The sequence below is a fragment of the Papio anubis genome, chromosome 7 (genome assembly GCF_008728515.1).
Source record: "Papio anubis isolate 15944 chromosome 7, Panubis1.0, whole genome shotgun sequence".
Lineage (NCBI taxonomy): Eukaryota > Metazoa > Chordata > Mammalia > Primates > Cercopithecidae > Papio > Papio anubis.
Genome location: NC_044982.1, coordinates 51,445,036 through 51,460,142, shown reverse-complemented (window position 1 = coordinate 51,460,142; position 15,107 = coordinate 51,445,036). Strand labels below are relative to the sequence as shown.

At 41.5% G+C, this 15,107-nt stretch overlaps 1 protein-coding gene across 2 annotated transcripts; it reads left to right on the top strand.

Annotated features, from left to right (window-relative positions):
* Nucleotides 1-240: 240 nt before the first annotated feature.
* On the top strand, nt 241-14,808 carry MAPK1IP1L (mitogen-activated protein kinase 1 interacting protein 1 like). 2 transcript variants are annotated; one of them, XM_021941243.2, is made up of 5 exons: nt 311-436; nt 6,690-7,225; nt 10,295-10,316; nt 11,230-11,937; nt 13,222-14,808. In XM_021941243.2, exons 3-5 carry the CDS (start codon nt 10,299-10,301, stop codon nt 13,231-13,233), a joined length of 738 nt encoding a protein of 245 aa, XP_021796935.1. In that variant the 5' UTR covers nt 311-436; nt 6,690-7,225; nt 10,295-10,298; the 3' UTR covers nt 13,234-14,808. The 2 variants fall into 2 exon arrangements, with proteins under 2 accessions (XP_003901875.1, XP_021796935.1); XM_003901826.3 differs by lacking the exon at nt 6,690-7,225 and having other exon boundaries at nt 241-436.
* The last annotated feature ends 299 nt before the right edge of the window (nt 14,809-15,107 follow it).

The following is a 15,107-nucleotide window of genomic DNA, read 5'->3' as shown; positions in this document are numbered from 1 at the left end:
AATCCAGAATCAGCCCTCAAGCAACTCAAGACAAGTTAGCAATTTCCGCCGGTATGCCGTGAACACCGGCGACCACTGGCGTTTCCTCTGAGTCCTCGGAACTCCGGAAACTCTGGGAGCTTTCAGCCAGCCCATCAGGGGAAAGCGGCCCGGGGCCTGCGCCAGGTGGAGCCCATCCCCCTGCGTCTGGCGGGCCGCAGTACCGCCAGGGGCCTGCGGGAGGCGTACGCGGCGCGGCCTGAGGGGAGGGGGAGAGCGGGCGGAGGCGGTGCGCTCGGCGCTTCCTGTTCCGGCGCCAGGAGGAGCCGCGCGCTGCTGGTGCTGTTGCCGCCGCTGCTTTCCCTGCCGTCAGTCAGGCTGCGCCCGCTTCTTCAGGGCCCAGTCCCTCGGACCCATCGCCGCTTCTAGACCCTACTGCGGTCTCGGATATTGCCGGGTGAGGCTGCTTCGGTACTAGTGGGAGTCGTGAAGGGGAATCGGGGGGCTGGGGTTGCGGAGCCCGCGGGCGCGGCCAAGCGGGAAGCGGGCGCGGTAACTGAGGTGCATCGAGTCACGTCCAGTGCTCGGGCCGTGGTCGCCTGCCTGGGACCGGGGCTAAGCGTTTCTCTCGGTCGTCTTCCTCCACGCTGCGGGCTGCCTGGGGATCGCCCCCCAGGGAGAAGGTGTAGGAGGCCGCTGACGTCGCGCCCGACGGGTTTCTGGGCGCCTGACGTCAGGCCTGGCTGCGGGGCGGGGCGGGCGCGGGCCGGCCCCTCCCCCACCCTTTCCCGGCGGGCGCGACCCGCTCGGAGGCCGGTTCGCTCCGGTTGATCCCGGACTCCCTTTGTTCGTGCGTCCCTAAAAGGCTGCCGGCCTCGCGCCTTTTGGCCCCGATTTCCCCTCTACCCCCACCCCATTGCACCGATTCATTAATTTCTAATAAAAAGGGAAAAGCCTGAAAAGATTATTACAGGAATCTTGGGCGCTTGTTAATCCGCAGTGTGACAACGCTCTGGTTATGACTCACTAGAGGAATTGCCCACGGATACGTTAGATGAATACCCAGGGCAAACCACGAGAAGGGCAGAATTTAGGGATCTCCTTTTTTAGGACTGAAGAGCGCATACCTACGATAGCTTATATATAGGGGGACTGTTTTCCTCTTCACCTTGAAAAGCAAGAGTACAGCTTTTAATAGGTAAAGATTGCAGTGTTAAAGCATGAAGCCGGACTCGCTCGACCGAAAAAATTTTTTTTAGTTTTACTGCTAGAGAAATACACACCTGGGGGTTGTAAAGGTCTGTTTTGAAAACGAACCCTCATTACAGGCAAAGGTAGCCTTAAGAAACATTTTGTAAGTTCTTTGTTCACTGGTGTTGTTTGAGGGAAGAATAGAAATTTTTCATGCTGGCATCTCTGAGCCCACAATGCAAAGCGAGTTTGCTTCAGAAACTTGGAGTGAATTGCAAATATTGGAATGTTCTTTTCCTCTCTCCAGGAGGAATGGGTAATATCCATCCCCAGTCTCTTAGCTGAAACTTTTGAAGCTAGTGTGTTTTGAATTCAAATATACTTGGATTTTATCTTCATCTTTTTAGAAAGACGACATGTTAGACGAGAGAGAACACCCCCAGCAGAATGGGGCACCGCATCATCCAACATTAATATTTGCAGCAATAGATGTGAGCATTCATTCTAAGTGGGGGCGAATAGAAACTATAAATAGCTTCAGGTCACATTTTGCCACCATGTAAGATTTGTGCCAAACTTGGGAAAGTTTATTTTTTCAGAAGTCTCTGGATTGAGAAGGGCAGATAAAGATTTATGGACCTAAAAGTAGGCATCGTAAAAGCTAATATTTGTTGAGGTTTTGCTATATTTCAGGCAGTGACTAAGAGATTTGTTTATTATATAAGTCTTAGAGCAAATCTATGATGTGGATACGATTCTGATCTCCCTTTGCCTCAAGTTTGGAGAGTTGGACTTGTCAACTCTGGCCAGTCCAACCAGTGAAGAGCTGCAGTTGTAGCTGGATGGTCATACTTTAGCGTTTACTCTTTTACCTATAAGCTAGATGTCCACATACAAGGGAAAGAGAATTTGGTACTTGTTTTCCACCCAGCACTATTTTAGGCACTTGATTGGACGGAGTCCAATTTAGTTCATCGCAGCATTACTGGTCTGGTTGTTTTTTGTTTTTTGTTTTTAACTGCGTGCTTTTTACAAACAGTATGGCCTGTTCTTTATAGTTCAGGTTCATTCAGATGAGCCGACTCTTACTGAAATAATTCAAACCCTCGTCTAAGGTCTCTCTGCTAAGACTTTCCCCTTCCCTTGCTATATTCTAACCCATCTGAACTGCTTATACCTCCTCACAGATTCTCCCAATTTTTACACCAACTGCTCTTCTTTCCCTAGGACCCATGTCACCGCCCTCTACTCCCAACTCTTTCCTTATGGTCCTTATGGACTGCAAAAGACAGCACATCTCAGGAATCTCCATGTAATACTATAATTTCTCTAAAGCCCAACACATTGTTTGGCACATATGTTCCAATAAATGTATAACTAAATGCCGAGAAATATTGCAGGTTGCATATCCCTTATCCCAAATGCTTGGAACCAGAAGTGTTTCAGATTTTGGATTTTTTTTTTTATATTACACCAGTTGAGCATCCGGAATCCAGAATGCTCTAATGAGCATTTTCTTTGAGCGGCATGTTGGCACTCAAAAAGTTTCAGATTTTTGAGCATTTCAAAACCCCCGTTTTTGAGTTGCCCAAATGTAAAAAATGGAACATAATCAGATAAATGAGCCAATGCTGAAAACTAGCATGTATTCTAATTTATAACTTTTTATTTTTGGAGACAGTCACTCACTGCAAGTTCCGCCTCCTGGGTTCAAGTGATTCTCCTGCCTCAGCCTACCAAAGTAGCTGGGATTACAGGTGTCTGCCACCGTGCCCAGCTAATTTTTTGTATTTTTGGTTGAGATGGGGTTTCACCATGTTGGCAAGGCTGGTCTTGAACTCCTGATCTCACGTGATCCACCCCCCTGGGCCTCCCAAAGTGCCGGGATTACAGGCTTGAGACACTGTGCCCAGCCATTAATTTATATTTTCAGTATGATACATATCATCCCCTGCATACTAAACAAATCAACCCAAAAATTTTGATTTTATTTAATTTCGCCTAATAAATATCTAACATGTATATAGCACTTTATAGATTAAGTGTGTTACTATTTTCTGTGCAGTGGGCAGGAGCTATAACTTCTACAGATGGAAAATGGTCTCTTATTGAGAAGTTTATTTTTGTCAAAAGATACCGTCAAAAAGGATTGATGTCTGGGTTTCATCACTGTGTAGTCCCATACTGTTTATTACTCCGTCACAATTTGAAGGCTCTGTGAAATATCCATGAACTCCACTAGTAATTCATGGAGTTCAACTTTCTTAACCACCCTCCTCCCTGACCCATGATTGAATTGTCATTTTTACCCTAACAGCCGTGAGAGTTTCCAAAATGTTATGTTTTACTTTTCTAGTGTATGTCAAAAGAAATTTTGTACTGTTTTAAAATTACTATTCTTGCTGCTCAGAGAATAAAAATTATTATTTTTCAGACGATGGGTGGATCGGACGATGCTATAAAATGGTAACAAAGTTTTGGAAATAATCGCTTTAGATTATTCCAAAAAGGAAAAAAAAATGAAAGCCTTTCTTGAGTATACATTTTTTTTATGAGTTCAAGATTACATTGGCCTCATCTTAATAATCAGCAGTGAATCAGATGTTTTGGAATAGCTTTATATTTTTATTTATTTTTCTTTTTGAGACAGAGTCTTACTATATTGCCCAGGCTGGTCTTTAACTACTGGCCTCAAGCGGTCTTCCCACCTCAGCCTCCTGAGAAGCTGGGATTACAGGTGCACATGACTAAGCGCGGCTTAGAATAGCTTTTTAGAAAACCTAAACTTTTTACGTTCTGCAACTTTCCTCATATTGAAACGTTCATGTCCAACTCTGTTTTTCACCTTTTCTAATGAAAGTATTCTCCAAAGAGCAAATTGGAATGCTTCCAATTACAGTTGTTCCCCCTTATCCTAGGGGGACACATTGCAAGACTCCCCAATGAATCCCTGAAACTGAAGTCTATACACTGCGGAAGCCTAAGTGTACCGTGTTTTTTATATCTCATAACCAAGATGGGCTGATAGTGTATACAGCATGGATACACTGGACAAAGGGATGATTCACGTCCTAGGCAGGAGGGTGCAAACTTTCATTTTGCTACTCAGAACATGCTCTTGCCCCATTTACTTAAGAATTGGCCAGGTGCAGTGGTTCATGCCTGTAATCCCAGCACTTTGGGAGACCGAGGCAGGCGGATTACTTGAAGCCAGGAGTTCAAGACCAGCTGGCCAACATGATGAAACCCCATCTCTACCAAAAATTAAAAATTAGCTGGGCGTGGTGTCATGTGCCTGTAATCCCAGCTACTCGGGAGACTCAGGTAGGAGAATCACTTAAACCTGGGAGGCTGAGGTTGCAGTGAGTCGAGATCACATCACTGCACTTTAGCCTGGATGGCAGAACGAGACTCCATCCCAAAAACAAAACTTAATTGTTTATTTCTGGAATTTTCCATTTAATACGTTCGGACCTCAGGTAACTAAAACCATGGATGAGGGGGGATTACCCTAACATGAACGCTGATTATTCTAGTAATGGAGAACTGGTTACTTTACTAAGACAGTGCCATAAAACAGAACTTGTTATTAATTCCTATGCTTAGGGCTTTGTTTTTTAATCACGAGATTCTAGCACCTCCCCTATCTTCCAAACTTGGATTTTGAACTTTAAAATTTTGAAGTAGTATTGTGAATCAGTTGAATATTATTAACTTGTAGAATAATTTATGTAATTCTGTGACTAGGTAACTGTGTAATTCTGAAAACCTGAACAGTGAAGACCATTTGGTTCACTTTGATTCTCAACTCCAGAATTAATATGAACTTTGATACAGAATCATTTTCTATTTCAGAAAGGCTAACCCTGTTTAAAAAGCATGTTAGTCTTACAACTTACCATATATTTTCTACACTGTTAGTCGTAAAAATTTTATTGTGTGATATGATTGATGTTAAACCTTAACATGGAAATGGGTTGTATGTGTTTTTTGATATTCTGAATAAAAAGGATATAGCAGTTGGGATAGGCTTGGGTTCTTGTCCTTCATGTTCTTGTCCTTTCATTCCTCATGATAACCAAATCATAATTAGAAATAAGATGCTAAGGGGCCAGGCGCAGTGGCTCACACCTGTAATCCCAACACTTTGGGAGGCCGAGGCGGGCGGATCACCTGAGGTCAGGAGTTCAAGATCAGCTTGACCAACATGGGAAAACCCTGTCTCTACAGAAAATACAAAAAATCAGCCAGGCGTGGTGGCGCATGCCTGTAATCCCAGCTACTCGGGAGGCTGAGGCAGGAGAATCACTTGGACCCAGGAGGCAGAGGTTGCGGGGAGCCAAGATCGTGCCATTGCACTCCAGCCTGGGCAACAAGAACGAAACTCTGTCTAGAAAAAAAAATAGTAAGATGCTAGGAATATAAGAATACAAAGGTGACTCTATATTAATACTGTATTGATAGGTCAAAGGAGAAAAACCATGAGATACATTCATTAGAGACTGGAAAGTCTTTTGAGGGAATTTAGTGTCTTCTTGCTTTCTTTATTAACAAAATAGGAATAAATAAATAATAGCATAGGCATAAATTAAAAACTTCATGTAATTTTTTAAAATCTCAAACTAAAAATGGGAATCATACTTAAACATTAGAAGCATTCCCAGGAGAGTTGGAACAAGACTGCTGTGCCCACTATCACTACTTAACATTTCATTATTTAAGTCCTAGCAGGTGCAAAAGAGAAAATATGCATAATTATTAGAGAAGGAAAATTATTTTTTGCAAATGGCATATTTTTTAAATCTGGAAATCCCAGAGAATCAAGTGAGAAACTTTGAAGAATAATTCAGTAATGTTGCTTCCTACCCTAGGTTAATTAATATAAAGAAGAGTTAAATTCCTATGGCATATTTCTGGTCATAAAAACATCACTAAACTTTTAAATAAAACCCAAAACACTTCTAGTGTTAAACATTTAAATGGGCTGGGCACAGTGGCTCACACCTGTAATCCCAGCACTTTGGGAGGCCAAGGTGGGCGGATCACAAGGTCAAGAGATCGAGACCATCCTGATCAACATGGTGAAACCCCGTCTCTACTAAAAGTACAAAAATTAGCTGGGCGTAGTGGCATGCACCTGTAGTTCCAGCTACTCAGGAGGCTGAGGCACGAGAATCGCCTGAACCGAGGAGGCAGAGGTTGCAGTGAGCCGAGATCACACCACTGCGCTCCAGCCTGGCGACAGAGCGAGACTCCATCTCAAAAAAAAAAAAAAAAAATTTAAAAATTAGCTGGTTGTGGTGGTGCATGCCTGTGGTCCCAGCTATTCAAAGGCTAAGGTGGGAGGATCACTTGAGCGTGGGAGGTCGAGGTTGCAGTGAACTGTGATCACACTACTGCACTCCAGCCTGGGTGACAGAGCAAGACCCTGTCTCAAAAAAAAAATTGAAATGAATGTGAGCTGTGTATACATTTGAGAAAGATTAATAAAAAGATAATTATTTGCCTCCCTATTCCAGTTCAGAGTCTCAATGGCTGGAGCATTTCCTGGCAATTCAGAGCCCAAGATGGGAACCAGCCCTGAACTGGATGCCATCCCAGCACAGGGTGCTCTCGCCCACACCCCCACCCATGGAGACTGGGCCGTGTAGACACATCCATTCATGTGCATCTTTGGGATATGGGAGGCAACTGGAGTACTTGGAGAAGACCCATAAAGATGGGAGAATGAGCTAGCTTCACACAGACAGTGACCTCAGCTGAGACTTTTTTTTTCTTCTCATCAACATTATAACAAAACAAAGTTGAATGAAACATCTTTTGAGGACCTGCTGTAGACTAAAATTTAAAAAGCTATCCCATATTTGAACGATCAATTAGAAAGTACAGTGGAAGAAAAGAGCCTATTTGCAACCACAGGAAAAAGTTTAACAGAAATCCCTTAAAAGAAATGTATATACGAGATCTGATCAAGAAAATGATCTACACGAAAAGGACGGGAACTAAACAGTCCTCTGTGTCTGCATTTGCGGGTAGAAAATATTCAGGGAGCCAGGTGAGGTGGTTCTCGCCTGTAATCCGAGCACTTTGGGAGGCCGAGGTGGGCGGATCACTTGAGGCCAGGAGTGGAAGAGTAACCTGGCCAACGTGGTGAAACGCTATCTCTTAAATATAAGAAAAATTAACCAGGTATGGTGGCGCTTGCCTATAATCTCAGTTACTCAGGAGGCTGAGGCAGGAGAATCTCTTGAACCAAGGAGATGGAGGTTGCAGTGAGCTGAGATCATGCTGTTGCACTCCAACTTGAGCAACAGAGTGAGACCCTGTCTCAAAAAAAAAGAAAAAATACTTGGGGGAAACACAATAAAAAATATAAGTTAATATAATTATATAGTACTCACACTTTTAAGTGTTATAAATAATACAGAGATGATTTATACAGGAGGATGTGCATGGGTTATATGCAAATACCACACCATTTTATATCAGGTACTTGAGCATCCTGGGATTTGAGTATCTGCGGGGGTCCTAGAACCAATCTCCCTCAGGTACTGAGGGACTACTATACCTTGTTCTTGAATGAGATGATTCGACATTTTAAGTAGATGTTCCCCAGATTCATCTGTAAATTTAATACATTTCCAAACAGAATGCTAACAGATTTTTTTTTAACGAAATGGAAAAAATAGGTAGGAAAACCGGGGGGGGGGGGGGGGGGGGGGGGGGGGGGGAAGACAGTAGGGTGAATCACATTAATGTTTATTTAAAATATAAAGCTTTTGTAATTAAAATGGAATGGTACAGTTGCAGACCAGTAGAAAAGAATAAAGTCAGCCTGGCGCAGTGGCTCACGCCTGTAATCCCAACACTTTGGGAGTCCAAGGCAGGCAGATCACCTGAGCTCTGGAGTTCAAGACCAGCCTGGCAACATGGTGAAACCCTGTCTCTACAAAACACTAGCTGGGCAGGATCGATTGAGCCCAGAAGGTAGAGTCTGCAGTGAGCTTATGATGCTCTGGCCGGGGAACAAAGCAAGACTCTGTCTCAAAAAGAAAAGAAGAAAGTCCACAATATCAGTTGGAAATGAAGGAGGCTGTATAGCCTGCTTGTTAAGGGCCTAAGCTCTGGAGTCATACTGGGTTTGAACTGCTTCTCTCCTTGTCATTAGCTCTGGGACCTTAAACAAGTTAACTTGCCAAGCTTCCTCTTCTCCAGCTGTTTGGGGGTGAAAATAAAATTTGTATCATAAGGTTCTGGAGCTACCAAGCGAGATGGTACACAGTGCACCACCATGTACCATGTTCCATGGTAAATATTAGATAAATGCTAGTTATAAATGGCAGCAATAGAGTGTAGTAAAGGTAGCTTGTCCAATTAGTTGAGAAAAGATAGATAGTTGATAATTATTGTTTGGAAGAATTCAAAGATTTTAAACAAGTTAAACCATGAAAATACTATATGAAAGCAAGGCAGAGTGGGGAAGGCCTTTGTAAATATATCATAAAATCCAGAAGCCACATATAGGAAAAGATTGATAGATTTGATGACATGAAATTTAAAACTTTTGTATTACCAGAATATGCCATTTAAGAGATCTACAGATAAAATGAATTTGGGAGAAAATTTTTTTTTTTTTTTTTTGAAGACAGAAGTCTGGCTCTGTCTCCCAGGCTGGAGTGCAGTGGTGCAATCTTGGCTCACTGCAAGCTCCGCCTCCCGGGTTCATGCCATTCTCCTGCCTCAGCCTTCCGAGTAGCTGGGACTACAGGCGCCTGCCACCATACCCAGCTAATTTTTTTTTGCATTTTTAGTAGAGGCGAGGTTTCACCGTGTTAGCCAGGATGGTCTCCATCTCCTGAGCTCGTGATCCACACCTTGGCCTCCCAAAGTGTTGGGATTACAGGCATGAGCCACCGTACCCGGCCAAAAAATGTTAATCTCATATATGAGAGCTAGTCTCCTTAGTATCTTACAAAACAGTGAGAGAAAAAGATGTGCTACTGAGTAGTAAAATGATCAAAGGCAAAGAGTACATACAGTCTTTTATTTATATAAAGTCAAAGAACCAGCAAAATTAAGTCAAAAATTGACTGCCATGTGGCATGGCAGTTGATTGGAAAAGAGCATGAGTAAACTTTCTGGAGTGAGAAATGTACTGTATCTTGGGGTGGTTACAGGGGCGTATACAATTATCAGAGCTTGTTAATCTGAACACGTAAGATCTCTGCATTTTGTTGAGTGCTAATTATACTTCAATTTAAAAATTGGTAAAAGTACTGCAGGACATGAACAAATTTAAATTTGGGGGTACACACAGTGGCTCATGCCTGTAATCCCAATACTTTGGGAGACTGAGGCAGGAGGGTTCCTTGAGCCCAAGAGTTTGAGACCAGGTCTGGGCAACATAGTGAGACACCTGTCTCTACAAAAAAAAAATTTTAATTTTAAGAAATTTGCTGGGCATGATGGCACACACCTGTAGTACCGGCTGTTAGGGAAACTGAGGCAAGAAGATGACTTGAGCCCAGGAGGTCAAGGTTGCAGTGAGCTGTGATCTCGCCACTGCACTCCAGCGGGGGTGACAGAATGAGACCCTGTCTCCAAAAAAAAAGACAAGGAAGTGTAAGTTAAAATAAGATGCTACTTTTTAATGCCTATTGTCATTATAAACAATAAATTTAGTAATATCCAATGGTAAAAGAGGAGTTAGAGAAATGAGTGACTAAATTGGCATGGACTTTTCAAATGGATTTTAGATAAATTTATCTGTTGACTCTAAATTCCATGTCCAGTGCTTTTTCCCAGTGATAGATTCTCACAAAGATGTGTTCAGAGATGTTCACTGTGTCATACCTAAAACAACTTATACTGCTACAAAAAGAATGTAAATTAAATTGCAAATCATTTTTGTATGATGTGCAGCCATTAAGAGGGATGAAGTTGATAGAGCTGTATGAACTATTATGGAAAACTTTCCTATGTAAAGAAAAACACATTACATAAATGATTAAGATTCTGTTTAAGTAATAATAATGTATGCATAGAAAGTTCCTTAAGGAATATTTAAGAAATGGTGAACACTGATTTTGAACTTTTTCTTCCTTCATTTCTTTTCTTCTTTTAGGAAAATGTCTGATGAATTTTCGGTAAGTTGATGAGTTTATCTGTGATAAGTTTTTCATCTCTTAAGAAAAACAACGTGGTCCTAACTGGCCTTCGTAAATCTTTTCACTTAAAAGAGATGCTTTAACCAGGCGCGATGGTGTGCACGTGTAGTCCTAGCTACTTGGGAGGATCCCTTGACCCCACGATTTCCAGGCTGCAGTGAGCCATGATCCTGCCATTGCACTACTGCCTGGGCGATAGAGTGAGACTCTGTTTATAAATAAATAAAAGAGATGCTTTTTGTGATTCTTGGCTTTGGGGGTAGGAGAGGGATTTTGATAGGTGATTTGCCTTGGTTTACTGAGATAATAGCATGTTTGGAAATGTTTCCTATATGTCTTTATGAATCCTTAAATGAAAATTTAAGATGTTACTTCTATTCTCTTTTACCCTGATAGTATTAGTAGCCAACATTTATTGGAAATTATTATATACCAGGCACTGTGTTAAGTGTACTACATGAACTATCATATTTAAGCCTCAAATTAACCCTAAAATAGTTTTTGAAACTGAAGAAGCTCTATCTCAGAGTATGTAGCTCCTTTGAGGTTAAGCCAGGATTCAAATCCATACCTTGACTGTTAGTTCTATCTTCTTAATTACTGTACTTTGTTATATTAATACAGCAGAGACATGAAGCACAATATGATTAGTTGTATTTAGAAAACGAGCTTCTCTGAAGAACTTGCACTGTAAAGTTGATATTCAAAGTAACACCTCAAGTTTTATGTTAAATCGAGTATGTTTTAAATGACTAGCTTAGCTTCTGAAGATGTTCTTGAGGTTTATAATCCCTGGCCCTGTAGGTTACTGTTCTTTGTGGGTTTATAATGGTGTTTGGTATAACTTTTCTCTTGATAAGATAGATAAGATGTTATCTGTTTTGTGTTCCAGTTGGCAGATGCACTACCTGAACACTCCCCTGCCAAAACCTCTGCTGTGAGCAATACAAAACCTGGCCAACCTCCTCAAGGCTGGCCAGGCTCCAGCCCTTGGAATAATCCGAGTGCTCCACCTTCGGTGCCATCTGGACTCCCACCAAGTGCAACGCCCTCCACTGTGCCTTTTGGACCAGCACCAACAGGAATGTATCCCTCCGTGCCTCCCACCGGACCACCTCCAGGACCCCCAGCACCCTTTCCTCCTTCTGGACCATCATGCCCCCCACCCGGTGGTCCTTATCCAGCCCCAACAGTGCCAGGCCCTGGCCCCACAGGGCCATATCCTACACCAAATATGCCCTTTCCAGAGCTACCCAGACCATATGGTGCACCCACAGATCCAGCTGCAGCTGGTCCTTTAGGTCCATGGGGATCCATGTCTTCTGGACCTTGGGCGCCAGGAATGGGAGGGCAGTATCCTACCCCTAATATGCCATATCCATCTCCAGGGCCATATCCCGCTCCTCCTCCTCCCCAAGCCCCTGGGGCAGCACCACCTGTTCCATGGGGCACCGTTCCACCAGGAGCCTGGGGACCACCAGCACCATATCCTGCCCCTACAGGATCGTATCCCACACCAGGACTCTATCCTACTCCCAGTAATCCTTTCCAAGTGCCTTCAGGACCTTCTGGTGCTCCACCGATGCCTGGTGGCCCCCATGTGAGTGTTCAATTTGTTATTTAAAGTGTACTAATTGTACATAGCACAACTGAAAGATTGTTTCTCCCCAGTTTTGGATGGAAGATTAAGAAGGCTTTTAAGTTTTTAAAAGAGGGTGTGTGTATATTAAATGAGTAAATTTCAAACCTTCAGGTAAAGCATTTAAAAGGATGAAAGCAGTATTTTAAGTATTCCTTGTGCTAAAAAGAAAAATTTTCCAAAGATCCCCAAAGACTTTGTAATGTAGTAAGCAGTGTCCCTCAATAGCATCCTTTAGTTAAACTCTGAGATTCACTGGGCTTTTTGTTTTATTATTATTATTTCTCAGTATCGTTTCATAGCATCACACCAAAGTACAGTTCAGTAAAAGCAGTCTCTACCTGTCTAGCTTGATAGAGGTAGATTTTTAGAGAATCCAAGCCAGTGAGTAGGTAATGTTGCCCATCTTTCAAGCAATTCTCGAGCTCAAGATTGTACCCCTATTCTTTATTGTCAGTTACATGTAATGCTTTATGCTTTACTGTCAGACAAGCCAGAGTGGGGTTAACATCTTAGTTGAGGAGCCTGCCTTGGTCATATAACTGAATGGAAAAGTACCCCATTTCCCCTGTGAGGTAAGCCAAGCGAGTATCCAAACGCAGAAGATTTTCCTTAGGAAAAAAAAGTCTGTTAACTGGTTTTTGTTTTTTTTGTTTTTTTTTTTTTTGAGACAGTCTTGCTCTGTCATCCAGGCAGCAGTGCAGTGGTGCGGTCTCTTGGTTCGCTGCAATATCTACCTCCCAGGTTCAAGCAGTTCTCTTGAGTAGCTGGGATTACAGGCGTGCGCCACCACACTGGCTCATTTTTTAATTTTTAGTAGAGATGGAGTCTCACCATGTTGGCCAGGCTGGTCTTGAACTCCTGACCTCAAGTGATCCGCCCGCTTCAGCCTCCCAAAGTGCTGGGATTACTGAGCCACCGTGCACGACCAGAAAAAAAAAATCTGTTAACTCTTAATACACAAATAACTAGTCAGATCTCTGATTAGATTAGTCAAACATCCACTCCAGCTATAAAGGAAAAGAAATCTTTAAAGTACCCCCAAAACTTCCTCCTTGCATTAGTGTAATTTCTTGCTATATATATTATCTAAAAATATTTGTTTTGCAAAGTGTACGCCAGAGTAAGTGATGTGACTTGCTGTTTGGATTTATTAAGCAATAAATTTACTTTAAGCCACAGTAAGGAGTTAATAAACTCCATTTGCAAAATCTAGAAGTTGACTTTTTCTTTTTTCTATTGCAGTCTTACCATTAAGTTAACAATGGACGAAGAGATGACGCTTTGCTTTTTGAAGTACATATATATGCACATGAATGCATATATAAAAAGTGCTGGTTTCACTATTAGAGGGCATTCATGAAAGAACAACTCTTGCACCTCTCAGAGAAGATAACTGCCTCTTGTACTTGGATGTGTAGTACATCATATGTATACAATCAGATAAAAGCATAGAAGTAAATCATTCAGATGTGATTTTTATTTGGTTTTCATGGAAAGTTAAAGTGATAAAGTATATTGAATAGCTCTTTGACAGAATTTGTTTAAATTATGAAACTACACACTTAAAAATCTAAGATGTGGATTATTGTTAGAATCTGCAACTTCATTGGTAAATTATTTCAAGTATTTTTCTATAATCAGTTTCCCCTTCTAAATAAATAAACTTTGAGAATAACCCGTCATAATCCAAACAAATAATGCCTCAGCATTTTGAGCTACTCTGTCGGACAAATAAACCTGTTCCTCTTGAGGTTATATTTTGGATATACATTTTTAAACTGTCAGTAATTATTGTCAGATGCGGATGGAGTTCAATAGCCAGCCAGTGTTCATTTTTATCCTTGAGCTTTCAGTAAAAACTTCCTGGTTTTATTTTTAGTCATTGGGTCATACAGCACTAAAGTCTGCTATTTATGGAAACTAACTTTTTTGTTTTTAATCCAGGCCAACATGTATGTAAATTAAATTTTTAGATAATTGATTATCTCTTTGTACTACTTGAGATTTGATTATGAGATGTGCATATTGCTTTGTGAAGAGCTTGAGGAAGGAAATAATTCTCTCCTTTGTTTTGAACCTCAAACTAGATAAACCCTAGGCATTGCTTAATTGCAACAGGTAATTTTCATTCCCACAAAAACCTGAGGCAGCTCTTCTGCCCAGAGCTTTCCCTGTAGCCACCCCCCCACTTGCCCTTGGTTCTTTAGAAGGAGCACATCCCTTGATTCCTCCCTGATGTGGTAAACTGGCACACTCTAGGGGTCTAAAACATAAAACAGTTGTGTTTAGAGAACCTTAAGTCATGCAGACATGACTGTTCTCTTTGTACAAGTGTGAATCAAAATATGTATCTGTTTTTCAGAGTCTGGTTAAGCTATGTCATTGTCTACTGCATAGTTTCCTGAGTCTATTTGTAAAGTGCTTATGGCTAACAGTTCAGTTCTGTATTTGTTGACAGGTAAATAAGTGGAGTTGAGTGCCATCTTTGAAAAATTTACCCTCTAGCTCTAACACTGAAAATAATAATAAATTGTAGATCTCTGCAACTAAGTTTAAAGCAGTGTGACTGTTGCTTAAATATTACTGTTTATAACCACCAAAAAAGTCCTAGTAGTTTTTTGGCACCTTATGTTTAAACCAGATTCTTAGATTTAGGGTAGACCTGACCTTGTTATTTATTAGATAACATTTTGAATGTATCCATTGGATTTCTAAAATGTATTGTGAATTTCTCAGACAAACAGGATTTATGCTGGAGCTCTGTTTTGCTTAGAAATAAAATATTTAGTAGTTTATTTCTGCTCTAATTAAAATGTCAAGAATGCCAAATGCTGCCAGTTTTTTGGTTTGATAGCTACCTCCTTTTAAGAAAGCAAAATGGTTACCTTTCAGAGGAACATTCAGTGTTTAATCCTCCCTTATGTTAACTAGATGATAGATGAAAGCTTTTAGAAATGAGAAAGTAGAAACTAATTTGTTAAGATATTTTCGGACTGCGGAATGTTGTTAGCTTTTTGTTTCACTTCTCTGCAAGGACAGGTGTTAGCTATCTACAATACTATTGGACTCTGTTGTCAAAGTAGCCCCCAATCTACAAGGCAGGTAGCCTTGGCTTGAATTATCAATAT